Source organism: Pelecanus crispus, chromosome 19 (genome assembly GCF_030463565.1).
Source record: "Pelecanus crispus isolate bPelCri1 chromosome 19, bPelCri1.pri, whole genome shotgun sequence".
Taxonomy (NCBI): domain Eukaryota; kingdom Metazoa; phylum Chordata; class Aves; order Pelecaniformes; family Pelecanidae; genus Pelecanus; species Pelecanus crispus.
In genome coordinates, this window is record NC_134661.1 from 3,671,655 (window position 1) to 3,699,551 (window position 27,897).

The window sequence follows — 27,897 nt, forward strand, 5'->3', positions numbered from 1 at the left end:
AGCCTGTTCCCATGGGACTCCTCCTCCATCAGTGAAATCTTTGGTTTGAGGAAACTTGTTGCTCTGCTCAAAAGCCTGTCCTGGGTGCCGACTGCACCACTGGGAACAAGTTAGCCTCAAGTACTGCAGCTCTAACCACTTGCAGAATGCAATGGCTTTTTAACTGAGGAGCAGGATGCCTCTGCTTTCTCTAGAAGCGCTCCCGCCTTTTCCCAGCACCCCTTTTCTGAGGTACTAAGTGCTTGTTCTCCCTGTTCCCACCACGTACTGGTGCTTAATCTCAAAGAAGCCTTTGCAGTAGAGGCACAAATCAAGATCTAAGGTCCTGCACAGAACTCTGTTGCCTCAAATCAGTACTCCCTGCTGCATACAAAGTAGGGGGAGTGAAAACATTGGTAAATTATTTTTTCCTCTTAGATTTGGAATCAATAAAGCAATGATGTTAACTTTACTGAGAGAGTCAGAGGTTGTGGTAATTTTCTTCTGTGGTATTTCTCCATATTTAACCAGAGGTAGCAGGAACTTTTTGAAGGAGGGGGTCACAAAATGTTCAGTTTCTGAGGGTTTTTTCAGTTAGCGTGCGTTAACCTCTTCAGACGAGCCGGCTCCTCTCTCCGCACAGGCGAGTGCGTGCCAGGGAAGGGAGACGGGAGCGCACTGGCGGCGGGCACGGCTGGTTTTCCACCTCGGACTTTGCTCCGCGGCGGGAGGCTCCTCCTTAGGCCTCCTCCCGCGGTTTCCCGCGCGCTCTGCAAAGGGCACGTCTCTCTCAGGGCGGCGGGGGCACGGTAAGGCCCGAGCGCTCACGCCTCGGGCAGAAACAGCCGCCGCTCGGCGGCGGGGCCGGCCAGACGCTGTCCCCGAGCAGGGGAGGCGCCCCGCTGGCGGGCCCGGAGCTGCCTGCCGCCGCCGCGGCGTGCGGCCGGGGTGCGGCCTGCGGGGCCGGGCCGTCCCCTCAGCGCCGCGACGCCCGCAGCGCCCCGCACCTGCTGGCGGGCGGGCCGGCCCCGCCCCGCCGCCCGGTGACTGGCAGGCGCGCCGCCAGTCGCAGCGCCGCCCGCCCTCGCCCCACCCTGCGGGCGGGCGGGCGGCGGCCAATGGGAGGCGCCGGCGGGGGGGAGAGGGCGGAGCAGCGGCGGCGGGCGGCCAATGGCGGGCGAGCGGCGGGCGGAGCGGCCCAAGGCGGCGGCCGGGGCGGGGGGGGGGGGGGGGGGGCGCGGCGGTGCCGGCGGGCCGGGGCCGGGGCCGGGGCAGGGGCGGCGGCGGGCGCCATGTGGCCGTGCGGCGGGCGGCGGCAGCGCCGGCTCGGGGGCGCCGCGCTCCTCGTCGTCGTGCTGTGGCTGCTGCTGCGCAGGTGAGAGCCGGCACGCCCCCGCCGCGCCGCGGGGGTGGCGGGGGTCGCGGCCCGCTGGCGGGGGGGGCGGCGGGGCGGGGGCGGGGGCAGGGCGGTCGGTGGGCTTCCGCGCCCGCCGCGCTCCTGAGCGCAGGCCTGCCGCCGCGACTCGTGTTTGCTGCGAGGGCGACCGCGCTGGAATGGAAGGCAGGGGCTCCTCCGGCGGGGACCCCCGTAATTAACTTCGCACTTCCTTCCCGCTGCCTGGCACGTGAACGCGTGGCGTCCCCGGCCCGGTACAATCCAGACATCCTCCCCTCTCATCCAGACATCCTCCCCTCTCATCCAGACATCCTCCCCTCTCATCCAGACATCCTCCCCTCTCAGGACGCGTACGGAAGGCGAGCGCGCCGCTCCCCACCAGTCACGGAGAGCGTTCCTCCAGGACCGGAGCGTGGGAAGCACTGGGGAGAGTAACGCTACCTCCATGCAGAAATGATTTAAAAGCTTTAAATAAATGTCACCCGTAATAGACGCAACTTCTTGTCTATCATAAAAAGTAATGGACAAGGGAAGACCAATTGCCAGCGCTGTAAATCAGATTCTACGTTAGGCTAACGCTGTCGCAGCCGGCCTTGGCTCTCGTAAGGCTTTACATCATCGCGGCTGATGGACGACGCACGTTTGCAAATCAATCGCTCTGTCGGATCCAGCCCGTCTCTGAAGCCTCCGATGCGCTCGCACCAGATCTGTTTCCCTCTCTCGCTGCAGCCTGTTCTGTGTCTGGTTCTGCTCTGCGTCCCTGCGCTGTCGGGGTCCCGTTTGCATGCCCCAGGCCAATATCCGTTCCTCTACAGCCCACCTGTAGTAACAAGAACTTACTCAAGGTTCTGGCTTAAATCCCGCGTGGTTCAGATCGCGTTTTGGGGGCGATGCTCCTCCCTGGACGAGCGTGCCCCGTGCTATAGCCAGAGGTGTGTGTCTGCACAGGAGCTTCTCCGCGCCAAGCGGCAGAAGCTCGTCAGTCCCTGACAGCCAAGAACTGGACGTAGCACTCAGGCGAGGGAAGGTGTAGTTACTTATTACCACTCAGATCCTTTTTATAACTTGTATATTTTATAACGGCTTCTTAAATTCACAGTAGGAAGTTACTTGATCCTCAATGCTATAGAAGAGCCTCAGTAGAGCTTTGCTTAATTAGAAGCAAAATTCTTTTCTAGCTGGTCTTGGGCTTGTGCCACATATGTTCTTAGCAGAGGATTATTGCAAACTGATACCTGATAAAAGCACAGAAGTCTGTCTCCTGTAAGAGTGTATCTGTAAAACACCGTATCCATTGGTAGCCGGCGTTCTTCTCCGTGGCCCAGGCCACCTGAGAATAAACTCTGCTACAAAATGCAGCGATCGTTATCCCAGCCACGCTGGACGTGCGCTGGGGGCTTGTCTGACCAGCACAGGACCTCGGTTGCTGCAAGACAGCGAGTCGTGAGTGAAGGCAGCTCAAAGCTTTCACTTTTCTCCGGCCAGAGGAAGCCCGGAATAAACAGCAAAGCCCTCGGAGGCAGGTCTAAGTAGAGCTTGGGGATTAACTGTAAAGTCCCTTGTCCTCTGAAGCGCGTCCTTTAGTATTGGCAAGGCAAGCTAACGGTCTCCATGCTTTTTCCCCTGTTTTGACTTTCTTTTTCTTTTCTGACAACTTTTTCTCCCAACTGTTCTGGGTATGGGGTAGACCAATACCAAAGCTAAATCTCGTATCTCATGCATAGAGGACTTCAGCTGGGTTTTTGTTTTACTGGCATGAATGCCTTAGCATAGCAGTCTGGTTTAGCAGTTAACTGCAACTTCCCTGTTCTGCTTGGAGCGTTCTGCACTTCAACTTACGTCCTATAAAGACGGATCGTTTCATTAAGGACTAACTTGTCCAACCTAATTTTGAAGCTTCTGTTCTGGGGGAACTTGGTAATCCAATGCTATTTCTTTGCAAAAAAAGAGACTTCTCCTGAAGCAGGGAGGAAATGGCTACTGAGGGACAAAGGTCAGAAGCCTTTAGCAAAGACAAAAAAAGATTCTTTGGAACCTGTGCTGTCATTACAGAAGTGAGGAGAAAAAATCTACTGGGAGCTACACATTGCTCTCAAGAGGAAGCACAGAGCCCAGGTGGGCTTTGAGCTGTGGAAATCCAGCTCAGGGTAACAGGATGAAGCTCTGCTGAGTCACAGAAGTGTTTTTCAGAAGTCACTCAGACAGATCCTAGTGAGAGATGTGGGCTTCAGGATATCCAGGATAATATGTTGAAAACATTGGGAGCCTGGGAGCTTTCTACCAGTCCTTCTTGGTGAGAAAAAACACTGGAGCTGGGGAGTTTTAAGGTAGGACACTTGATGGAAACTTGCCAACTAAGTTATGCCCAGGATTAAGAAGATGAGCTTAAGTGATTTGCTTGTTTTTATCTGGCTATGTGTGCTTCCTGAGTGCAGCCTTCATTCTGGCACCAGTGGCAGTTAGCAGTACTGTTGTGTGCAGGGGTAATTTAGGGCTTTACCTAGCTCAGGAACAAACTGGGAACTTAGGGATTTTTCTGACCTAATCTTTAAAAATTGGAGTTTGGCATCTCCAGACCCCTTTGAGCTTTCCACCTCAGGCTTGCCACCACCAAGCAACAGAAGGAGATATAGCTGCAGTGTCAGGACCCGATTTGCAAAAGTTGCAATCTGTGTGAGATGTAGTTCTAGCAGAATAGAGGGGCAGGTAGCTATAGATATCCTGTGTGTGGATTGAGAACCACCTCCCCTGCTGATAAAATTCATAGTAATTCCTTGGGAGCAATGCCACCGTTTCCTAGCCTCACGTCATCATTCTCTGGCTGTACCTAGTTTCTCGTGTAGATAAGCATTTTTGATCCTGGTCCTATTCAGGCAGTCACCCATTAAATATGGCAGTTAGGTATTTTGTGCTTATTTCTCCTACTTTGAGCTGCGCTATGTTCTTAAAAGCTCTGTTATTACTGCACCACCTTCTGAATGGGATGTACGTTACGATCTCCTTGCTCAGCACTACTTTTTGTAAATGGTTTGACAGTAAATGCATGCGAGCGCTCATTGAGTGAAGGCAGCGAGTATCTAATCTAGACTTCCTTTTCCAGGTATTACCCATGCCTGCTGCCGGTTGTTTCAGAGCCCTGTGAGAATGCTGTGCTACACAGGTACCCTCTGCGCTTGTCAGCCAGCCCCTGCAGTATCCTGGAAGTCTTAGATTTAGTTCCCTTGTAGTGTCCTTGCCTTGTGTCAGAGGACAGGTAATCGCTGCAGGCTCCTGGTTAGCAATCCCTGTAAGCCGCAAGTTCTGAGAAGTCTTCACCTTCTGCTAATACCCGCTCTACACATAGTCTAGAGAACACCCAGAGGCTTAGCTATTTCCCTCTTCTCCGAATGTGACATTTCTCTCAAATGTGTGGGTCACTCTTGCTTTCTTGAGACGGGAATTCATCCCTCGCATCTGGCTGTGATAACGTCTCAGAGGGACAAGCTGCTGTTGTCTAACTCTTTTGTGTATTCAGAGTTGTGGAGCTGGGATGGTCTGATGGAGGCAGTGTAACTGCTTTGGATCTGGACTAGTTGATATTTAAAATGTTTTCTTGGTTCAGCCAAAATGATCTGGGGAGCCATGCAAGGCAATAGGAAGTAGTTTCTTGTGGGCAGGAACTGACCTGAATGGAGCTGTGATGGCATGAGTATTGGAACTTTTAAGTGCTTTGGAACCTGGTATCTCCTTTGCTCCAGTTCTTTTGACAAATAACATATGAAGGAATTAATCTAAGCAGTAACGCAGGCAGAGGCAGCAGACCTCATCTTTCCTGAGTGATGAATGTAGTCCAGGAGTTTTCTTTAAATTAAGGAAAAGGTTCTCTGTTCACAGTGAACAGGTGAGGGTTCTTTATTTTTTCCGTGCGTTGAGTTGGAAGGTATCAGAGACCACAAGACATTCAGGGTAGCTGTACTGAAATGCAGCAGCTTCTGGAGTGAGGATCTGGAAATCAGCCAGCGTATGTCATCCTACTGCAAAACAGGGAGACCTTACATTTCATAAGTTATGAAAGCACTTGCTAGTATTGAGTGAAAACTTGCCCATCTTCTATTTTCAGCAAGTGAGTTTCATGATCTCTGCCTGAGCAGTGCTACATTTCAGTTGTAGAGCTGTATGCCAGAATGGCTTGGGGCATTCAGGATGGAAGCTGCTAGTGAAATGAATATTAAATACACCTCTTGGGCAGATCTTCCATCTGTTTTATAGACTTCTGAAAAATCTATGTGCTCTGTAAGACAAAGGGCATGGTTTATTTAAGAAGGAGGAAGGTCAGAACCGATCCTGCCAGGTAGGGTGCAATGAGCAGCCTCTCTTAGGGGGACAGATTTCTTTACAATAAGCCCAGATTTCATTACTAGACACTGGGTGCTCATGTCTCTCTTTCTCTTCTAGGTTTAACTGGAGCGAGCTGATCCCTCTGCGGTTATGGGGGAGGACCCTAGGCTTGCAGACAGAAAACTCACAGTTCCTCCTGGAAGGCATGCCTTTCCGCATATTTGGAGGTTCAATGCACTATTTCCGAGTCCCCAGGGAATACTGGGAAGACCGCATGCTTAAGATGAAAGCATGCGGCTTAAACACCCTCACGACGTAAGTGTCCTCGCTCCCTAGGCTCTGTCACGTGTACCTTGCAGCCCCTCCCCTCTTCCACAGTAGTTGGTGGGACTTTGTAATTAATTCCAGTGGGCCATAACAATGTCTTTCTGTACTTGTTATTACAAGAAAAGGCACAGAAAAGAGTAGCGAGGACTCAGGATTCCTTTAGCCATCACACACTTCAGTATCCTCAGCTGCCGACTGGCACCGATGTCTATCAGACGTACTGGGAAAGTGCCTTCTTAACGCTGACCCGATGAGGAAGGGTCAGGCCCTGAAATGGCCATTCAGCACGGCTGTGATTTAGAAGTTGCTCTGGTTCGGAGAATGAAAGATGTATCTAGAGAGAGACCTCATGTGATGGTCTTGAGAAACTCAGATATTGCAGAGTACAGGAAAAGAGCGCAACAAAGTAAGGACTTGTCAGACAAATGAAAGAAAGGCACAAAAATAATGTGTAAATAGACACTTGCAATGTGTACATGCAGTAATCTCTGGATCTGTTACTGACTAACAAAGGGAGTGCATAGGGGTTTTTTCTGTGCTTCACAAATGCAGTTTTCAGCCCTTCACCTCCACTGCCCTAACTGCATTTCAGGTACGTGCCGTGGAACCTTCACGAACAAGAAAGAGGGAAGTTTGACTTCAGTCGAAATCTGGATCTAGAGTATGTGGTACAGACAACTCTACTGTTAAATACTCCTGGTTTGAGGGGAGGGTGTGCGTGTCGGTTCTGGATGAAGATGTCATTTCCAACTTCTGAAGCAAGGCCCATACTTTGATCAGGCAACGGAGACTCATTCCTTCCCCTGCTTTCTGGAGTCCTGGGAACTTACAGGTTTAGTACCAGTCCAGTATAGTTGCTTCATCAAGTGATTCTCTTCTGGTTCTGGTACCTAAATTTCATGGTGATTGGTGTATTAGGAGTGCATGGAGTAGGGATTCTGCAGTCAGACGATAATTATGCTGTCTGGATCTCTAGGGCCTTCATTGCACTGGCAGCTAAAAATGGACTGTGGGTGATTCTGCGTCCTGGACCTTACATCTGCTCTGAATGGGACCTTGGTGGTCTGCCCAGGTAAGTGTGTAAATAGTTCAGTTGAAGCAAGTGTTTGGGACTGTGGAAAAAAAAAAAAACCCAAACAAAACCCCTGGTCATACAGTTGAGCCTCTTTCAAAGATTTAGAATGGCTGGCTGTTAGATGGGAGTATTTATTTCCTGTGTCCCCAAAGCAGGTGAAGACTCATTATGTTATTGAGCTCTCCTAAGCAGTACAGATAGTAAGCCTGGAACCAGAATCTTTTTTGAGCAGTTATTCTTTAAAATAATAATGTGTTATGGCATAATGGTTACAGCAAGAAAACAATTGGGGAAACACATCTTCTATTGCTGTTGCAACTTGGCTGTCTGTATAATATGAATAGTAGTCTTTGCAGCTTGATGTAAGGATTTGCTTCATCTCGGGTCCATTTTAAAAGTCCCACTGGAACATACGTACTATATGGCTGGCAGTAATAAAGACCCATAGCTTTTCCAACCTCCTACTGCATTTTCTCCTAAAGCACACAGCTTGTTGGTAAGAGGGTTTGAGAGGCAAGTTGAATACGTCAGTATTGAGACTTGCCTGGTTACTAGATCCCAGTGGAACCAGTGCCAGGTTACATACCACTTGTTTTTCTTACCTTCACGGAGCGTAAATGTCAGTGGAGACACTTGACAAAATTCGGGGACTATTGCTTTTAATATTTTAATTTTTCAGAATGCCCTGCCTTTGGCATCGGAGAGTTCAGGTGCAGAACCGCGAAGGTGCGTCAGGGACTGTGTCAGTGAGCAGAGGCAGTAGCTAGCTCTACATTAGGTTATGAGAAGTGCATATATTGTCAAGTTGTTGCCACATGACCTGTGTATTTTTTTATCAGACAGATAAAAGATTTTATCAGAGAGATAAAGAGCAACAGTACTATTCTCATTTTACAGATAAAGAGGCGATGATTTTGTAAGCCCACCGAGCTGCATATAGCATACAGGAGTTGAGTCTTTCAGACCTCTGGAAGCACTATTAGTTAATGCCTCCTTTTGCAGAGACAAGGAAGGTACAAGCTCACTCTGCTTAAATTGTTGTAGCACTGCATTGTTCTGCTCTTAAACAAATTGCCCTTTTCTGTGTTAACTCCATACCAACAAACTAAGTCTTGTAAATCAGCAGTAGAAACCATGAGAACAATTACTGGAAGTTTTGTTTTGAGTGATGATTGGGGTTTTATGAGGGAGCACTTGGTTGTAGAGTGCCCTTGGGGATGCAGGGAATTCCAGAGTAACTTTAGAGTGGTAAGTTGAGCCCTTGAAATCTTATTGGGAAAGTTAATGAAGTGAGTTTAGGCCCAAAAGAGAGAACAAAAAGAAGGGGAACAGCTTGGCAATTACGGTCTGGATTCATTTAAAAGTGTGAGTGACAGATAGTCTCACATGGTGTCATTCACTGACTCACGATGTTGTCCATACCTACACTGTGGGCTTAGCCAAGTGACACAGAAAGATCAATGATTCCTGCCCAAATGTGCCTTTATGTCGGTGGGTGGTGTTACCTCTGGAACCCTGACTGGACAGGAGACTCTAAGAGATTCTCTTTGCTGCTTTTCTCATAGTTGGCTGCTGCAAGACCCAGAGATGCAACTGAGGACAACATACAAGGGCTTCACAGAAGCTGTGGATGCCTATTTTGATCATCTAATGCCTATTGTAGTCCCTCTTCAGGCAAGTACAATCCATTACCCTCTCTGTCCACAAGTGGGGACTGTCTGCACAGCTGAATGTGAGCTGTGTGTGATGGCAGCAGGCTGAAGCAATAACAAATCTACCAGCTCCGCTTTCGGAACCTGGACTGTAGTTGTCTGTGTCCGCTCTCCAGATCTAGCCGTTCGGTTATGCATAGACTTTGGGAGGATGAGAGGGTGGAGCTGAGTCTGCCTGAGACTCATGCGTCTTTTCTGCAAGCTGGTGCCACTGTGATTTCGGTCCCTCTGATTAGAAAGCATGGTGAACAACTTCTCTCTTTTGTTCCCCACAGTACAAGAAAGGAGGCCCCATCATTGCAGTGCAAGTGGAGAATGAATATGGTTCCTATGCCAAAGACCCAAACTACATGATCTATGTTAAAAAGGTAATGTTGACACATTTGCTTGTTTCTGTGCTGAGTATCTCTCCTAAGCCACCTTCCTTAGAGTATTCTCTTTCTTCTGAATAACTTTTGAGCATGGCTTCAGAAACCCTTGAAAGCATCAGTGCATAGTCCAGCTGTATTTCCCGTGATGTTTCTTCCTGGAGTAGAAGAGATGGCATATGACCCTCTCAATAGTGATAAGCCTGTGTTCTTGTGTCTTCCAGAGAAGAGGGTGATAGGGAGATGGGGGAGGATCTGTAATACATCGCTGGCCTTGAAGAAGCTGTTTCTTGCTCGTCCTGTTTTGCTTTTCTTAGACGACATTAAGAAAGGTTTCTCTTTGTTGACTTTCTTGGGAGGCAGGTTTATGTGAACAAGCCACCAGCACACTGCTAAACTTGCGTAATCCGGAGCTCAGCATCAGGCAGGTTAATTTGCCTAATGCCTTCCTTACCCTTGTCAAACAGAGACTAGGCTGTGCCCTGGCCTCTGAACTGAACGATAAAGAGTTGGCCGGTGCACAAGAAGGCCAGGTTATCCTGGTGGATCTAACATGAGTCTGACCCATTCGTTTGCCCCCAGTACAACTGCAAGGCAGACAGTTAACAAGATCTGCAGTATGTCTTACAAGGTTTGTTGTTTAATTTCTGCTCACTGAATGCTTAAAAGTGTTGCTGCACATGAGAGAGGTTACCCATCCTGTGGTGTGTACATGCTATAAATTGTATGTTCCCTGCTCTTTGGCTACAGCATTATCAGATCCTTCTGGAACCCTTTGGGTACCCCAGTTTCACCCTGAGCACCCTGAGGTTAGCTCTGGCTCAGGTTGTCCTATTGCTCAAGGTATACGGAGGCTCTTCAACCAAATAAATTGCGTGGCAGGAGTCCTAATCTGCTTAGAGTGGTGCCTGCTCCTGCACTAACTCCATCTCGTGGCACGACTGAACATTGCTTAGAAGGTTAAATATGAAGTGTACATACGAACAAGTTAAAGAGTTAATCGACAGTCTGAACTGATAATGTCAAAATTGTCTGTTATATCTATGCAGTTTCCCTCCCTATGTCCCACCAATGGAAAGCATATAAACAAATGGCTTTCAGAGCCCTAAGCGAATGGGGCATAGAGTCTGTTGTGTCTGAACAGCATGTAGACTCGCTGCTTGCTTTTCCGTATCGCAGTGATGAAAGAGCTCGTGATGTTTCACAGACTTGTCAGAACAGATAATGTCTCCTTGCCAGGCCTGTGGGTGTATTTTTGCAGTGCTGTTTCATCATATTCTGGTATTGTGTGCAACTTACATCTGAGGAAGTATATTATAGTGGTTAAAGACAAAAATGTGGGAAATCAGGATTTGCAGGGCTTCCTTTTTGGAGTGGGAGCTAACATGAGGTTGAGCTCCTGGTCTTCGTTCTGGTTGGGCCTCGAGCTTTGAATGTGGCAAGTCGATTAATTCACATCTGCATCTAGCATATATGACAATATTGCGATCTTCCTGGAATTAATATACCCATTAAAAAATCCTCACAACTCACACAAAACCTGAAGTCCCTGTCCTTATCTCACTCTTTTGGGTGCAGTGCCTTTGCCCTCCAAAACATCTAGGCCATGAAAGGGTGTGTTGACACCTCCCTCCCCAGACAGTCCGTGAGCTGGGATTAGCTGAGCACACACCTGTGTCTGCCTCAGACACTGTTTCTATTCCTGGTTTCTCTGCTGCACCCTGAAATCCTGTAGTGCATTTCAATGTGTGGCAGCTCTCTGCCGTTTCTCCATTTTGTGCTTATATTCAAAAGGAGGGGAAGAAACGTAGTCTTAGTGCAGTGCTCAAAGAATTATCTTAATAAAATTTGTTATAAATTCCAGTTCCCTGAGTAGCTGAATTTTGTCAGATACCAGCATCTATTCAGGTATCAATTTAGTGATGACAGGTTGATAAACCAACCAGGTTGCCTTAACTCTGAACTAGGTTTGTCTTTAAACTCTGTGTTGTAATGCTTCTCTAATGTAGACTGTGTGTGATGCTCAAGTCTGCCCTGGGTGCACAGGGTATGTAGCCATGTGCAATAGGCAAAGGTTTCTTTAAACACGCAGCAGACATTAACTCGTCGGTGCACATGACATGGGTAACTCCTGTGTGAGCCAATGTGTCTTTATCACCATTTTACAATTAGTAATTTAGAATTAGGAGACTGAAGGCTTGTTTTCAAACCTCCTTGAAGCTGAAGGAGTGACTTCCAATGCCAGTACAGTGAAAAGAGGGGTTAATTTGCAACTAGGAACCTCTCCTTCAAACATCAGCCACTGTTCTGTAAAAAAACATCTGTAAGAGAAAAATCCTAATGGGAACAACCTTGTGTGTGCATATGCATTTCAAAAACCTTAGAGTGCTATTTCATACGGTGCTGGGATATTTAAGAACCAGTAAATTCATCCAGACTTGACTATTCAAGAACATAGGTACCTGAGCTGTCCTGTGATGGCGTTCACTGGCAAACCAGCTGTTTTGTCCTTCCAGCTTCCATTCTTAGTCAGAAAGGGTGAGCTGCTTTTCTTTTTCTTCTTCCACCTGAAGCCCTCTTTTGATGGAAAGCAGTGAAGCTTTTTATTAAACTGATCTCAGAAGATAAAATCCTGAAGTTTGATGCATCAGTGAGAAACCGATCCAGCTTTCTAAAACAAAATAAGATTTTTTCAGTTGTCTTTAAGCTGGAAAAAGTAGGCAGGGAAGCTTCAGGAGGAATGGGAGATGTCACAGGAATCATATTTCTTACCAAGCCACTACCAGTTTCAAGCTATCCCTAGAGAAAGTGATAATGTACTTTAATGCTGTAATATCCTGACAAATACTAAACTCAGGCTGTTAACACAACGGCTTTTCCTCTTTTTAATTTAGGCCCTGTTAAACAGAGGGATTGTGGAACTATTAATGACCTCAGACAACAAGAATGGGCTGTCATTTGGCTTAGTGGAAGGAGGTGAGTGCTTGTAGGAGAGCAAGGTAAGACCGTGTTCTTTGTCTGGGGCAGCTGATGAAACGTAGCCTTTGAATGAGAGCAGCAGGCTTCGTCCGCTGAGCTGCACCCATTAACTGTGTCCTGTTTGTGGTAGGAGCTTCAGCCACAGAGGAGGGACCCCCTTAGCTGGATGGCATACACATAGAACAAACCCAGTCCCTTCCCAGAAAGGTTTAGAGTGGTTTTGTTCAACATAAGGTGTAACGCAGTGACAACAGGATTGCTCCGTGCGGAGGCAGCCTCTCTGCTTTCAAGGACATGAAGCGTGTGCAGACTAAATACCTTGCTGCCTTCTGTCTGGGGCTGGGCATCTGCACTTCCCAATGAGGTTAGTCAAGAGATGGCAGCACCTAGCATTTCTCGATGTTGTTTCCACCAGATTACAAGGTTGAAAATACTACTTATTGCTTCATTTGAATATATCTTAAACAAGTACCTCAGCAATTACTACTAATAATAACTTATTCTTAAGATACCTGCTTTGCAATTAAAAAGAGAAGAAAAAAGTCCATCAAGTCCTAGATTCTGAAATCTAACATTCTGTAGGTTTAGCAGTAGTTTGCGGGGCAGCCCTGTCTTCTCAGCGAGCTTGCTCTGGGATGTGCAGCCTTTGGTAGGTAGGTAAAGGAGGCTATCAGATGTGTATAATGCAAAAGGATGTCCATTTTCCCTTTCCCTTTTAAAAAGTGTAATTCTATTAAGTGTTTAAAAATGCTGCTTAGCACCCCTCCTGCTTTTCACTGTGAAGAAATGGAGGTACAGCTGTTTTGAGTTTCATTGTGCCCTAAATCTGACTGGGGCATAGCGCAATACTGATTTTCAGATTTCCAGATCCAGTTCAGATCGGCCTGCAGTCTCTCCTCTGTTTCTGCCAGTTGCCTGTCTGAGTAGTAATTGATTCCCTGAATGAAGTGTTTGCAGGGTGCAGTCTTTGAGTGCTCCTGTCATCACTCAGTTGTAAATACCGCTAATTTTCTAATCTCAGGCATGAAGATGATTAAAAGACAAGGCTTCTCCCTCCTTTTTTTCCTCCTCTTATTTTTATTTGAAAGTATGAGAGGGACAGATTCATTAACTCTGAAGTCCGTGGGGCTTCACCAGCACGGTGGTCTTCTCAATTGTATTTTTTTGGAGCGCAGCAGTTTCCAGCCTTGACCACATAGAGTCACTCTCTTCCTGCCAGCAAGCTGACAGGCGGCAGGGCTGGTGTGGAAATCCCTGCCTAGCCCTCACCATCTTCTGTGGGAATGTTTACTGCCTCAGAGCTCGTTCTTGTTTGGAGTTGTCTTTTCCAGCGTGTTGCATGCTGAGAGCTCTTTGATACCAATTTGCCTCTTAGATGTCACAACAATCTGCTCATTAGAGTCAACATGTCAAGTAATCAGATGTGTGGAATAACTAGGGCTCAAAGCGGTATAGCAGCAAGGTGGTTATGAAAGCACTAAAGGAGAGAGAACAAAATCCACTGTAGAAATGTGTTAAGAAAATAGAAGGCTCCATACTGGAGTCGAAAACTAATGCAGTGATTCTGTCATCTTGTTTGTGCTGTTCATCAGTGGTGTACCAATTTCTTTCCAAGAAGCATTTGTAGGTTCCTGTTAATGCCAGGAGTAGTCAGTCTGGTGCTCCGCAGAGAAAACTGTCTGTTGTAGAAGGACCCGAGACTACAGCATTGTAGCCCTTGTTCAGTGGCCACTGTTCAGGGGATGAGGAGGAAAGCTTTTGTTGTCGCGGGTCCCCTTTGTGCTCATAGGTATAGCGGCATGTCCCATGCTGTAGGGAAAAAACCTCGGTCGGTCTCAGAGTACCTGTGTGGCTCCTGCAATCCGCCTGCCTTCACGGGCACAGTCAGTGGCAAGAATCCCAAACCAGGCAGCTCTAATCTGACCTGGTACAGCTGGGAGCTGATGGGTGACAAAATAAAACCTCTGGCTCACTTCCAGGCCATGGCTAAAGCACCATGGTGGAAAGCTGTGTGTATGTGAAAAGTACCTACTGTGGAAGGGATGAGTAAGGCTTTGGGGACTGGTTCTCCGCACCTTTACACCATTTTCAGTGGTGTGCATGAAGAGCAGAACTGGGCACGTTCGCCTTCAGGACTGATAACTAACGTGTTACGTCAATGCTAAATCCATGTTTGAATTTGTTCTTCCACCACGTTTGCCTGTGCCAAATTCTTCAGCTCAGCACGCTACACGGGTCAGCCTATTAAAATCAAGGTATAAATAGTGAGAAGTGAGCTTTTGCTTCTGTAAGTATTCTGTTTGAAGTGCTCTGTCTGACACAACTGGGGCTGGATTTGATACCAGCTCTCTTGTAAGAAGTCAATTTTTCATACAGAATCATATCATTGCTCCTGTGTTTTCAAAATTTCTTGGGAGAAATATCATCAGTGTGACCGAGGGCTGGAAAAGTATGAAAATGGTTCAAACGTGTAGCAGGGGCTGGGACAGTGATACCCGATTAGTGTCCTCTAATGCATCATCTCCTGCAGGCAGGTCTTCCCACTCCAGTGCTTGAAGATCATGCAGCGACTTTCGCTGTACATGCAGCGCACACAAACTACTTGCCAGTTCCCCCATGCTGCACAGGGCAGAAGCACAGATAAATCTTCCAATTACAATTTCTATCTGGTTCACTTGTACTGTGCTTTCTCTCGCCTACCCCCACAGACATGACAAGCTGTAAGATATTGCCTGGGTAGCGATTCCTGCAGCTAAAGCCTGCGAGATCAGTGTGGCATCCAGATATGACTTTCTAATAATAAGCTTGCCTTTACGTGGTGCCTTTTATCTGAAGATCTCCAAGTGCTTTACAGCCTCTAATTAAAGCTTGTGACACCCCATGAGCTGCTCTGATGCTCTCTCTTTCTAGTATCTCTGAACATCACAGCTAAAAAGATGGCCTGCAAGTATTCCACTGTGTGCTGCGGTCCAGTTAGATTCTGCGTACTAAGTGAAGACTTCAATGGGAAATTTCCGAGGAGGTTCTGTTGGTGGTTCAGAAGATGTTCCAGTTCCCCTTGAGCTTGTGCTGGGCTGATGCCTAAGGAGATGGCCCCCTAGGCATTTTGTATGTGTCTAAATTAATAAAACCTTTTTCTTTTCCGAATAGCACTGGCCACTGTTAACTTTCAGAAATTGGAACCTGGGCTACTGAAATATCTGGACACAGTACAGGTAAGATGCAGAAAAACTTTGTTCACCTAGATTTTCCAGGACAGCCTTAGAAATGAAGCACTGGTAGCCTGTTTTGGTTTTGTGTGTTGGTTTGGGGTTTTCTTGACCAAATGTTTGGGCTTCCCTCTCATTAGGCCAAATCATTGTGGAATCAGTGAAAATACTTATGATGATTTCTCTGGAAAGTGAAGGTTTTAAGTATGCTGTTATCCAGCACCTTCTTAAAGGCTTTCCATTCAGCTGTGCCCTGTGGCCTGCGTTCAGCTGTTAAGGGTTAGATTTCTTCACACTTTCAAGCGTTGATACCTGGCAGCATCCTACTTTGCAATTGTCAGACCTCTCCCATGAAGTTCAATCGTCTCCTTCCCCAACCTCTTTTACCCTGATGCTGTGGGTGCCATCAGGAGCACGTTTGAAAACTGTAGTCTTCAAATGCTGGGTGCTGATCTACTGCAGTTCTTTCAGGGTACACTGTGATGGGTGCTTCAGTCGTCTCCAATATCTCATATTCAGTGTAGATATGTAAAGTTGTATTAATGGCATGCTGTGCAGAACAAAGTATTGGCTCCACTAGGTATTTGGTCCTATTTTTGCTAGGACCTGCAGCAGAACCGATCAGAGGAACACCTTGATTTCAGATATGCTTCCACAGTAATTTCACAAAACATCTTCCACACAGCGCAGTCCCAGGCTCTTCCTGCCTTCTCAGCAGCCCAGCCTACCTGGCATTTAACAGTGCTCGCTGCAGAAAAGCATTTACATTTACTGTGCTGCTTCAGCGTCTTTAACCCCCCTATGCTGTCGGAGATGTGAATCAGGGATAGGGAATTGCGTAATGAACACCTGATGCAAAAAGTATCTTGATTGTGTGATGAGGGAATAGTGAGGGAATAACAAGTTTGCTTTTTAGTGACAGGTTCTCTCTCTCTTTGCATCCTCCGTCCTCTTCTTTCCCTCTTGCTCTGCTTGCTCCAAATGTCAGCCTGGAAAGATGTGAACAACTGACATCTGCCCGTGGCTGTGATCGATTCTCTTCTGATCTCTTCCCTTGGCTTTTGCCTGGACTGTGAAAGGAAACCTTGCTGCTGGCATGCTGAACGTTGAATCCTACCACTTTAATTTGTTTTCTTTTGCTGTACAGGCAAAAGAGGCTCTGCTGCATGTGCTTTCACCTTCTTTAGGTCTTATAAAATTCCCCAAACCCTGCAAATGAACAGAAGGCAGCACCTTCCCCACCAACTGAATACACAAATGCAACATGGCCCGATAAAAGCAGCTCCTCCTTTGCCACACTTACTAATTACAAGATGGGAAGTCTGTCATTCATGTTTATAAGGATTATGAAGCTATGTTATCTTTTAGTTGTTATGGTCTCTTATTCCAGAGGGTGATAAAACTCCTTTGACTAGTTTACTGGGGACAGATTGATTAAACATATTTCCAAGAGCTGGAATGAACCTGGAACAATTCGATTATTACAGGCACATGCGGTTGTTTTCTCCTAATGAAACATGAGTTTCTTTAATGCCGCTTACCTTGGCCATTTCATGTGGCATCAGATAAAGCCCCTATCAAATAAAGGGCAAAATTGCCTTGACTAGAAATAAATACAATGAGCAAGGAGTGCCAGCCAGGCTGAGCACATGTTGTCCTGTCCAGTGTGATGGGGCCGGGTGGAATTCCACAGGAGCTAAGGGAACTGGCAAGCGGTGACAAGTGGGAAGCAATTGCTCTGTGTGCAGAGCCTTTTTAATGAAGACCTAATTCCTGCAAAGGCTAATTCTTTCCTGCCAACACCATATGCGGCATTAAAAAGGCATTAAGGCGCTAAGGTCTACTGTTCCTACCTTGGCAAGCATTGGCTGCAGTGCACCTGCAAACTCTCAGCTGGCAGTGGCGTAGCTGATAAGCAGGCATTTATAAATGTGTATTTCTAGCAGAAGCTAAACAGTGACAGTTGGTTTGTCTTTTTGCTACAGCTCTACCAAACAACAATATCCAGCAATGTTTGGTATCACCTGATTGTGTGCCGTGGTTTTTGCTTTGTGCCTAGCAGAGTACTTCCCTCCTTTGCCTGCCTGTTCTGGGCATGGCTGCCCCACAGCATCTTGTTCCTCACTTGTTCAGAGCTCCTTAGCTGCTTTTTTTTTTATGTCAACTTGAGAAGAAAACCCTCTGTAAACCATGTTGCCAAACTGTGTTTGAACAGTGCTTCTCTGGAAAATAGGCATGAGTGCAAGACTGCCCTGTCTCCATTTTAACTCTTGGTTTTTGTTCTGATACAGAGAGATCAGCCAAAGATGGTCATGGAGTATTGGACCGGATGGTTTGATAACTGGGGAGGCCCTCACTACGTCTTTGATGCAGACGGTGAGCACCATATACTGTTCTTCTAGATAGGGGAGTTTACTGCTCGGCAGAGAGTCACAGGAAAATGACATACAACTTCTTCAAATTTTCTCTCTTGCTGTAACCTTTGCTTTCTGTGAGTCTTTGTAAATGAATAATCTCTCAGTGAGTGGGTCTCATTGCTGTGCCTTGGATCTTCTTTAGTAGTGTTAGTAAACAGCAGCTCTTTATTCCTCGAAGACTCTAAGGGGTGTGCAGAGAGCCAAATGTCTTAAGATATTAATGTCAGTGTGTCCTAAGGCCTCGTGCTACTCTGTGTTGATTTTAAAAATGCAGCTCAGTGATTTAAATCATCTCTTTCACCTGCTGAGCTAATCTAAATCCTGTGAAGACTTTATTTGCATTTTGTAAAAACATCACAAGTTTTATGAAACCTCCATTATAACAACGTTACTTGTCTAGTGAATAAACACTCCTCATTGAGAGAGGATTGTTTTACCTTTTGTGGGAATATGGGGAGCTTAAGCCTTTTGCAAGTATAGCACCTTTTGAAAAGTATCAGGTTTTTTTTCCCAGATTAAAAGCTCATTAGGAAGGAAGACAAATACTAAAAAAAAAAAAAAATCAACAACCCCAGAACCTCCAGGACATCTAAAGTGCAGTGAAAACAGAGCTATATTAGACTATTTTAATGACTCTTTCATCCTCCTGCAATTGTCTTTGTAATCGGGTCATTGATGTGTTGAGTTTAGGAGTCTGATGGAGTAGTCCTTACAACTCTTCTGCTCAAAAGCAAAATTCCTGCTCAAGTAGAGGAGCTTTACCCTTTTTCACCTATAGAAGAGGTATATTTGAATGTATGAGTATCTCCCAATATGTCAATAGACGTGCTGCCCTTACTGAGGGCAAAATACAAATCACAATACAAATCACTGTAATTACACAGGCGTGACTGACTGACAAGGACCAGAATGTTTGTGTCTACTTTGAATTACTGGAAGAGTGTTAGCCTAGCTTCTTGGTCTGTGGCCTTCCTGGCACTGCCCTTCCTTTACAGAAATGGTGAATACTGTAGCGAGCATCCTCAAATTAGGAGCATCCATCAATCTCTACATGTTTCACGGAGGCACCAACTTCGGCTTCATGAATGGTGCTTTGGAGGCTGATGAATACAAGTCAGATGTCACCAGTTACGGTGAGTTTTCTTTCATTGCCTTGCCCATGCACCTATTGTGAGAGTGCAGCTCAGACTACCCTTTGGGCTAGTTACAGTTGACAGAAGCATCGAGTAATGATCAGTACAACCACTTTGTCTTGGAGAGATGAGTTGGAACATAGCTCAGAAGCAAATGCCTGTCCAAAAGGGGGGCTTACGTTAGTGTTTCCTATTTCAGACCCACTCCAGGATGTGGAGGATCCCCTCATTCTGAACTGGGAATAGAAGTTGCAGATGATGACTTTGCTTCATGTTATCTCCATGCTGGCTCTTCTTTCTAGGGAAAGATGGTGATCCAAGATACCGTTCTGGTTTTTAATTTTATCAAGTCAAACTGTACCGTAAAGCTCTTTTCATCCCGACAGCCCTTTGTTAAAATTGTTAATTGTTGACTTTATTCTGTGTGAAATTCTGGATATATGCAAATTAGATCTCTAGAAGTATGTTGCTCCTCAGTGAGTGGCTCCTCTCCAAATTAAGCAACTCAATGCTTGTCTAGCTACATTCACACAGATAAAAGTGTACAGGTTTCCATAATATAGCGAGTGCCAAGAGAATTGTGCCTTGGGCTTTTACTTCTTTGATGACAGTGTACATGAAGGCTGTCCCAGAGCTGCTGTATGTTTTTTAAAACATATGTGCTTCTTTTTCAGATTATGACGCTGTGCTGACAGAGGCTGGAGACTATACATCCAAATTTTTCAAGCTCCGACAACTCTTCAGCATGATCATTGGTAATTATAAATCCAAAAACCAAATACTGTTCTACCTACTGTATTAAATCAGAGACTTGTTTAAACTGGCCCTTCTGCTGGAGCCCGGTGACTCTGGTTGGTTGACTGGCTGGGTACTTTTTCTAAAAGATGGGAAGGAGGACCAAAGGAGATCTGGAGGGGCCTTAAATCTGTGTTGGCTTTTTGCATCTGAAATCGTCGTTCCATCTTTCTCTTTCTTTTTGCATCACAGGCCAGCCTCTTCCTCTCCCTCCCATGATTGAAAGCAAGGCATCATATGGTGCAATCCTGTTGCATCAATGTATCTCTCTCTGGGATGTGTTGCCATCTCTTTTACAGGTAGTACTACCAATTTTAATGCATCTCAGTACTAAAAGGCATCACCTCTTAGGTGGAAAAGGCAATTAGTGCATTGGCTTGTTATTCCATGAGGATAAGGTTGGGGTATGTTTTGTCAAGGGTATGCAAAGGAGGCAAATCTTTTATCTCACCTTTTTTTACTGCTACTTCTGTTCTCTTGCAATTCCAGTTTTGCAAGTCCTTGGCTCCGTTTTCTGGTACCTTATGTTCATTGCTGTAGCTTTCATAGAGTCATAAGGTAATTCAGGTTGGAACAGACCTCTGGAGGCTTACAGGGTAAATGTAACCTGTGGCAGAGTGGAACACCCGTCTTAAATGAATTGCCTCTATGTGGCCTGTCAATGCTGAGAGGCCACTTCTGCCGTTAAATTTGTTTCTCATTTGCAGCCCATTAAGTCAGAGTTTCCTATTAACATGGAGAATCTGCATCTAAATGATAGCAGTGGGCAGTCGTATGGATACGTGCTCTATGAGACTGTCATATTTGGTGGTGGACATCTGCATTCAAGGGACCATGTCCGCGACCGAGCACAGGTAAGGAGCAGAGGGCAACTGTGACTAACTTCAGTCAGATGTAAATGCATTGGTCTTGGCAGCTAGGCAGGAAATGGGTCACCCATGAAGGAAAATGTGAAGTTTTAGATTAGAAGTGTGATTCGCTCTTTTCAGTTCTCAGCTAAGCCCCAACCCTTATCATTTGTGAATCAGCTTGAGGTTCCAGTCTACTAAAACTTATAATATCTTTAAACGTCAGAATATTGAATGTTCTGAGAAATGCTGTGATTCCCCCCCCGACTGAATCAGTGACACAGTTACGGATGCTGAGTTCTAGTTTCAAGTAGAGACAATTTCCTCCCCAAATACACCTTCAAGTAGTAACCTTTGCAACACATGATTATAGTGTAATTATGAGAAGTTGCTCTCCTCTCTCGTGCTCTGTTCTGCAGGTGTTTGTTAATACCATGTATGTTGGTGAGCTGGACTACAACACAGTGGAGCTCTCCCTTCCTGAAGGACAGGTAACTAATTGGAGATTGCTCACAGCAATAGTATGTGGATAACAGAAGCAAGACCACTAAAGAGGCATAGCTCTCAAGAAGGCATCTCCCACCTAATCCATTTAACTAGCTGGTACAGTAGCCTGACACAGGGAGCAGTTGTCGTACCCTAATTAGACACTATTTCACTAGTGAAATACAGTGTGATTTCACTGCCAGGTTACTATTTGTGATTGAGAAGTGATTTTTTAATACTTTTCCATGGAGAAAATTCAAGTCATTGTAGTCCTTGCTGCACAAAATTTGCCAGCCTTCCTGCCACACCCACAACTGTAGACATTGAGTAACTGTAGACATTGAGTACCGGTTTTTAAGTCCATGATTAAGTCCATGTAGGCTTCATCTTCCTTAGCACAAAGCAGGTTTTAAGGGGGTTTGGGGGCTTTTGCACCTTTTGGGTCTCAAATGAAATGAGGGGGAATGCCTCTCTTTAGCTCTGAGAGTAGTCTTACCCTGGCAGAAGTTGGCAGTAAGACTAGTATATTGACTGAACGCATGTCAACAGAGCTGAGCATGACTCCTAGGAGTAGGTGAGTGGGTGTATATACCAGTTGTTCTTATGACTTGTGGGAGAGCTATATGACATAAGCCTATACTATGTCAAATTCCATTTCTGGCTCTGTGGGCGATATCAAAATGGTACTTAAAAATTCAACAGGAAAAAAAAGGAAACTTTTATGAAAAGGCTGAGTTCCTCAGTGGCATAACTATTTGCAGTAGTTGAAAGATATGGGGACACTGTTCTGTCACATAATCCAGAACTTTAAAGTAAACAGATAAATTGCAACTGCCAAAGGTATAGGTGTGACCTCCCCTCTTGAACACCTCTACTGACCTCTGTTAACCAAGCATTACGGCTGATACAGCACATGCTGTGCACTGGTCCAGCCGATGCTCTTCCTTTTGTTTTTATTTCACAGGGATTCAGGCAGCTAAGACTCTTGGTAGAGAACCGCGGTCGCGTCAATTATGGCCTGGCACTGAATGACCAGAGGAAAGGTAAGTTAAATTCTTTGTTCTCAAACTATCCTAGATCGTTCTCTGAGTTTAAACACTGTAGAACTGTCTTTCTTGTGTGCTTTACACATAACCAAACTGAAGACCCAATACAGCTATCGTAGTGCTAGCCAAGACTACCATCTGGGAGTCGGTGGGAAACAGTATGACAGAGGGAACTTGTTAAAAAAAACAGTTCATCACCCCCTGTCTGGAGTGATCATCGATGAAAAGTAGTGGCTGCGTGATGGCTTGCATTAAGGCTTCTTATTTTATAGGGGTACAACTAAACCCAAGGCCATCAATGAATCTTATTCTCCTCTAGACTTGCTAGGTGATGTTAGGGTACCCTTTCTCTTGCTCTGTGAGCATGTTACTTCACAGGGAGAGAAGGAAAATACCTTTTTTAATCCGTGTTTTCCCCTGGGGGTTTGATATTGGAGGATCACAACATTTAAAAACTCACACAATATCAGGAGAAATGAATTGCATCTTGTTGAGCGGAATTTACTAAAATGTTCAAGTCTATCACACACAATTGTGGAGCTGGAAGAGGTCAAAACCCCAGGATTCTATTTTAGTGGGGAGCTGTATGCAAAAACTACACAAAATAGACTAATGGAGTTAGGCATGTGATTGTACCAATTTTATTTTATTGCAGAAGAGGTGTATAAAGCCTCTGTGCTGCTTAGGCAGTCTCAGCTGCAGTCCTGTAATTAGGAGGCTGGATCAGGACTCAGGCTTTGCCCGCTACATGGAGAATAACTTTATCTAACAAGAGAGTGCTAAAAGTAAATTACTTATTAAGGTATCTTAAGATCCTTGGATGAAAAGTGCTGGATCAGCACTGGGCATTAGTGCTTGCCCATGTTATATTTTGCTGTGTCTATTAGAGAAGTAACTGATCTACTGCTTTAAAAAAGTCTATACATGGACAGCTAACTAAAAACCAACAATAACAACAAAACCCCATCTGCTGCGTGTGCCAACGATGTTTTCTGCTTGGAGGGTGTTTAACGGCTTGGTGAGTTGAAGCTGAAGAGCGAGTGGAGAGGCCAGAGTATAGTGATGTTCCCCACTCAATCTGGATGAGCAATGGGACCATATGGACTCTAATTCCATTGCAGAATGTGGCTGCTTTCCATCTCCTGCTGTTCCTTGCATTCAAATAGGAAAATCTATCCGCTTTAGCTGTTTTTCAACTCTTCATTACCCCCATTGCTCTTGCAGGCTTAATTGGTGATGTCTTCTTGAATAAAACCCCTTTGAGGAACTTCAAGATTTACAGTTTGGAGATGAAACCTGGCTTCATGAAAAGGTTTGTGGGATTTAAAATTTTTTCTTCCTCATTTGAAACCGACTGTTTACCAGCAGTACAAAATCTAACAGGTAGCAGTTAAATGTATCAGAAGGGCAACACAAGGCAGAAGTAGGTAGGTAAGTTTTTGCAGTGCTAAGTTCCTTGCTGATACCTTTGCCCAAAATAGTGCAGGAAATTGTGCCACTTTATCCATACCATTATTTAGGGGCAAAATGTATTCCCAGTGTGGAGGATTTAAAGACTTCCTTACAGCCTGTACAGCAGGGTTAGATCTGGTAGGTGAAAGCATGGCTTACCCAAAGGGGTGGGTCCCAACATACCCACATGTTGGAGAAGTTTGTGTCTTTCTTGAAATTAGCAATATGGCTGATATATTTAGTAATTCAAACTCGCAAGGGACGGATTAATTCTAGGAAGCTACTAATAGTACATTAACAAGCCCAGATGGCTTCCTCTCTTTTTAAGTTATTTTGCTTTAATTCAAGAAAGACTGCAAAAGAAATCTGGCAGGGGTAAGTCAAGGAGCCTCTGTTAGTAGATAAAGAAAACCTTAGCAAACGTTTAAGGCAACAGATGCCCTATGGACTCTGGCCACGATCCAGAGAGACTGTTTTCAGTTATGTTGTTAATACCAGAAAGTAACACATGTGCATCCCCCAAGATATCACAGCTCCTGCATTTTGTGTAGGAAGGAGAGAGAAGCCATGTTAAACTGAAATGGCTTTTAAAAGAAAAAACATCTACATTTTGAAATTTCTAAGGACAATCTTAACAGGTGCCGGGGGGGGCTACCTGAAGGGTTCTTATTGATGGGGTAACTTGCATAACCTTTGACTGCAGGATTTTAGAAGAATATTTCCAGTGAGGAACATTAAAGCAAGCGAACTGCCATGCCCGAACAAAAGCAAGATTAGTCAACACTGCCGTCAGTTACTGGCAATTGACCAGTAGCAATGAAACACAATCAGCTTACAGTCACTGCGTAGGAGGATGGAGCGCATGGTATTGTGAAAGGAATTGTCGTAGGCTTTTAGTTGAATAATTCAGTAGCAGCCAAGCTGCACTGGATCAATAACTTCCCTGAATCCAAGAGATGCAGTTCGTAAGGAACATGTTCTGACAGAAGCTCAAGGCTTCTGTGGGGCTTCTACACTCCTTATTTTCTCTTCTGTTTGTCCCCTGCTCCCAAATTGTTGCCACAGGTAAGAAATAATGTCAGATTGCCCCTAATTACTGCAAACTTGCAAGGATGTGTTCACATTCCTCGATAGGAACATGGGCAGGAATGTCTGTTTTGAATCCTACCAATTCTGCAGGTTTTCCTTTAGCCTGTGCAAGCCAGATGCATTTAAAGCTTGCACCATGGCACTGTTACATCTGAAGGAGGGTGGGCGCTTCAGCAGCCAACATGATGCAGAGATTTTTACGTTGCTGTAAAGTATTAGAGATGGTGATAGCCCCATATATCCTTTTCTCGTACCAGAAATTGGCCTATCAGTGACGTGGCAAGCATAGGATAATGAAGACTGAGACATGTATCACCAGTACACTTATCTTAAGTGGAGGGGAGAGATCAGCTAGGCGCTTGCCTTGAATGTTTACAGGAGATAAACACTCCATCCCTTTGCAGCATGAAGAGTATTACCTTTAGGTCCTACCACTAGAAAGCAACTGCTTGACATTTCAGGCACGCAAGGAAATAGCAACCTTGTTGTAACAACAGCCATCCGCCATTGTAAGCAGCAGTTTGCAATGATCTTGAGACCAGTGTTGTGGCTTTCAGTGCTGCGTGGTGCTTCCCTGCTGTGTTTGGTCATTCTCTTACAGCTTGCGACATACCGCTGGATGGAGTGCAGTCCCAGATTACTTTGTCGGTCCGGGTTTTTTTCGTGGAAGGCTGTGGATAGAGCATCAGCCACAGGACACTTTCTTGAAGCTACAGGCAAGTCCTGTTTTTCTTTTCCCCCTATTTTTTCTTGATCAAGATTTTTAAAAAGCTGGTTAGAGAGACACTTGTGTAATAGCTCTGACTGAGCTCTGTCTTGTAGTCTGTAGTTTTGTAGTCTTCCTCTGATCTTGGAGAAAGAGAATTATTTTGAGGGTGTAGAAGTCTTCTCAAGCTGGCAGGTAAATATCTTCAGTCTGTAGTGATCCTGATGAGAAAACGTGCAATACAGACCCTGCAGAGCTGCTAATGAACACTTAGTCATTTTATTGATATACAAATGCTATTTCTTTTCTAGTTGCAGAGGAGTAATGGGCACAAGAAATAAAGGAGGCACTAGTGTTATCACTACCTCCTCAACGTGATATGGAAAGAGTCACTTCTTTGTAGACATGGTGTGAGAGTTAGCGTTCACATCTTCCTTCTGTGGAAGACTGCTGCTCTTGCACAGAACTTAAAATGAGATATTAAGTATTATTAAACTTCCCCCTCTGATTTCACTCCCTTAGAGCCAAGGTTCATGCCAATCATTATTGCACTGTTACTTTTCCATTTATGCTTTTTTGTAAATTATGCTAGTCAGTAGCAATGCAGTATTTCTGTCACCTGGGAAGTAGGTGAGGGGAGATATTCTATGCTTGGGAAGAAATAAAGATATGTCTGTTCAAAAGGATGACGTTTCCTATACAAGCCTGAATCGTGAATTACACATTTTTTAAAGCTTTATCCTTTTAATTAGTACATGAAGGATAACTCCTGTCAACAGGGCTTACTTAAATGTTCATGGCTTCAGGGAGTTGCAAGCAGAAAACCTGCAGAAAGTGGCCTGAAAGAATGCAAGTGTGAACGCAGGCTTAGTTTCCTGTGGGGATGCTGACTAGGCAATACAGCTGCATCAGTAATTCTGTGTACTGTCTTGATCCTAGGGCTGGGAAAAAGGAGTTGTATTTGTCAATGGTCAGAACCTGGGCCGCTACTGGAAAATTGGACCTCAGGAAACACTCTACCTTCCTGGCCCCTGGTTATGGAAAGGGAGCAATGAGGTGAGAGGCCTTGGTGGCATTTCTCTTTGCTGGTCTGTATTATTAAAGATCCTGCTCTGAGTCATGTCCCAAAGAGCTAGACATGTACAGTACATTAATTACCTATCTCTAGCTGAAAACCAGTGCAATAGAGAGGAAGGAGACTGTTACCTCCTAAGATCTGTGAAAATGAGGGAAGGTGCTGTTCTAAAGCTGACTATGGCTCTGACAACCATTAAGACACGATGAGGATGGCAGCTAAACTTCAAAGCACTGCGTCAAGTTAAAAATCAAGACAAACCTGATTTGATGCTGGTTCATTTTCTGCATCATGTGGTGCTGAAGAAGAATCACAGTTACTGTTCAGACTCATATTGACTGAGCTCTTTAAATGATGCTTCCTTCCCCTGCTGTGATCGTATGCCTTTTCCTCCTAAAAATATTTAAAGTAACTCAGCCTTTGTATGAAGGAACTTTATATATCCCTCTCTTCTGCAGATTGTCATTTTTGAAGAACGCACTGCAGGACGGATAATACAATCTGTCGACATACCTTATTTAGGAAGGACCCAGTATGTGGACTGATGAGAGTTTCTTTCCCACGTTCGGTTCATCTTGAATATTCCTGGTTGCATGTCTGGGGACATGATGGCCCAGGCACTTGGGCATGTTAATTTCCACTAGACCCAGGTAAAGGATTTGCTCTTTGGCGGTAAGGTCAGAAGAGAGAATGGGCCCCGAAGGAGCCAGAGTCCATTGTTTCATAGATGGATGCAGAAGCTCATCTCCCTGCACTACTGAGGACCCACAACTTGGATGGCTGCGCATGATGTTATGGACCGTCTGGTGAATGTGGGGGAGTAAAAAGGTACTGGAGGCAGGAGAGAGAGACAGAGAGAGAGCAAGAACGGAAGCCATCTGAACTGAAAGCTGAGCTCAGCTCTCTAGTGACTTTAAAAACGTGTTATTGCTGGCCTCCTTGTTTTTATGATTACATAGGGAGAAAATAGTTGGTGAACATGTGAGTAACCAGGTACGGAAAACCATTTTGTTGTGCTTCCAGGCAGAATTTAGCAACTCGCTCTGCAAAGAGGCTGTTACTTGTTCACTTGTTGGAAACCAAGTTGGTTGTCAAATTACTTTAATTCGAGCTTTTTCCCCCACTAAGTTTTACTATGGAGGTTGTCTCTCTCTCAAAAAGGAAAAAAAAAAGTTTTAAAAAGTGAGATGTGTTTTGTCCTCTATCAAATATATCATCATGTTTCAGGCCAGGCAGGAATGAGAACTTCCAAGGAGGAGGTGCAGGAGGAGAAAAAGGACAAGTTAGCTTTCCAGTCATCCCTCCGCCCCTGCTCTCACTGTGAAGCACCTAAAGATGAAATTCCCCCTTCTAAAATGAGCAGGGATCAGATTTTTGTTGGTATGGAAGTAAAGGGGTTGCACACATAGTTGCAAATGGGAAAGCAGATCCATACTTTCTAGTTAAACCTGCTGTGAAATCTTGGGTCCTGTTTTCTTTTTTCTTTTT

General features: G+C 45.3%; 1 protein-coding gene across 1 annotated transcript; it reads left to right on the plus strand.

Annotated features, from left to right (window-relative positions):
• The first annotated feature begins 1,271 nt into the window (after nucleotides 1–1,271).
• Nucleotides 1,272–26,954, plus strand: LOC104036505 (beta-galactosidase-1-like protein 2). The gene is made up of 19 exons (XM_075723301.1): nucleotides 1,272–1,354; nucleotides 5,810–6,007; nucleotides 6,612–6,680; nucleotides 6,996–7,091; nucleotides 8,660–8,768; nucleotides 9,082–9,174; nucleotides 12,069–12,150; nucleotides 15,304–15,368; nucleotides 17,654–17,738; nucleotides 18,775–18,912; nucleotides 19,587–19,667; nucleotides 19,900–20,006; nucleotides 20,415–20,561; nucleotides 20,975–21,046; nucleotides 22,006–22,084; nucleotides 23,312–23,399; nucleotides 25,230–25,344; nucleotides 26,274–26,390; nucleotides 26,868–26,954. Exons 1-19 carry the CDS (start codon nucleotides 1,272–1,274, stop codon nucleotides 26,952–26,954), a joined length of 1,911 nt encoding a protein of 636 aa, XP_075579416.1.
• The last annotated feature ends 943 nt before the right edge of the window (nucleotides 26,955–27,897 follow it).

Bases quoted from the DNA above. Each gene is read 5' to 3' on its own strand.
- LOC104036505 (XM_075723301.1), top strand. From the start codon at position 1,272: ATGTGGCCGTGCGGCGGGCGGCGGCAGCGCCGGCTCGGGGGCGCCGCG. The intron at 19,668-19,899 runs GTAATTATAAAT...TTTGCATCACAG, and splicing joins ACTCTTCAGCATGATCATTG to GCCAGCCTCTTCCTCTCCCT. The intron at 22,085-23,311 runs GTAAGTTAAATT...TTGCTCTTGCAG, and splicing joins ACTGAATGACCAGAGGAAAG to GCTTAATTGGTGATGTCTTC.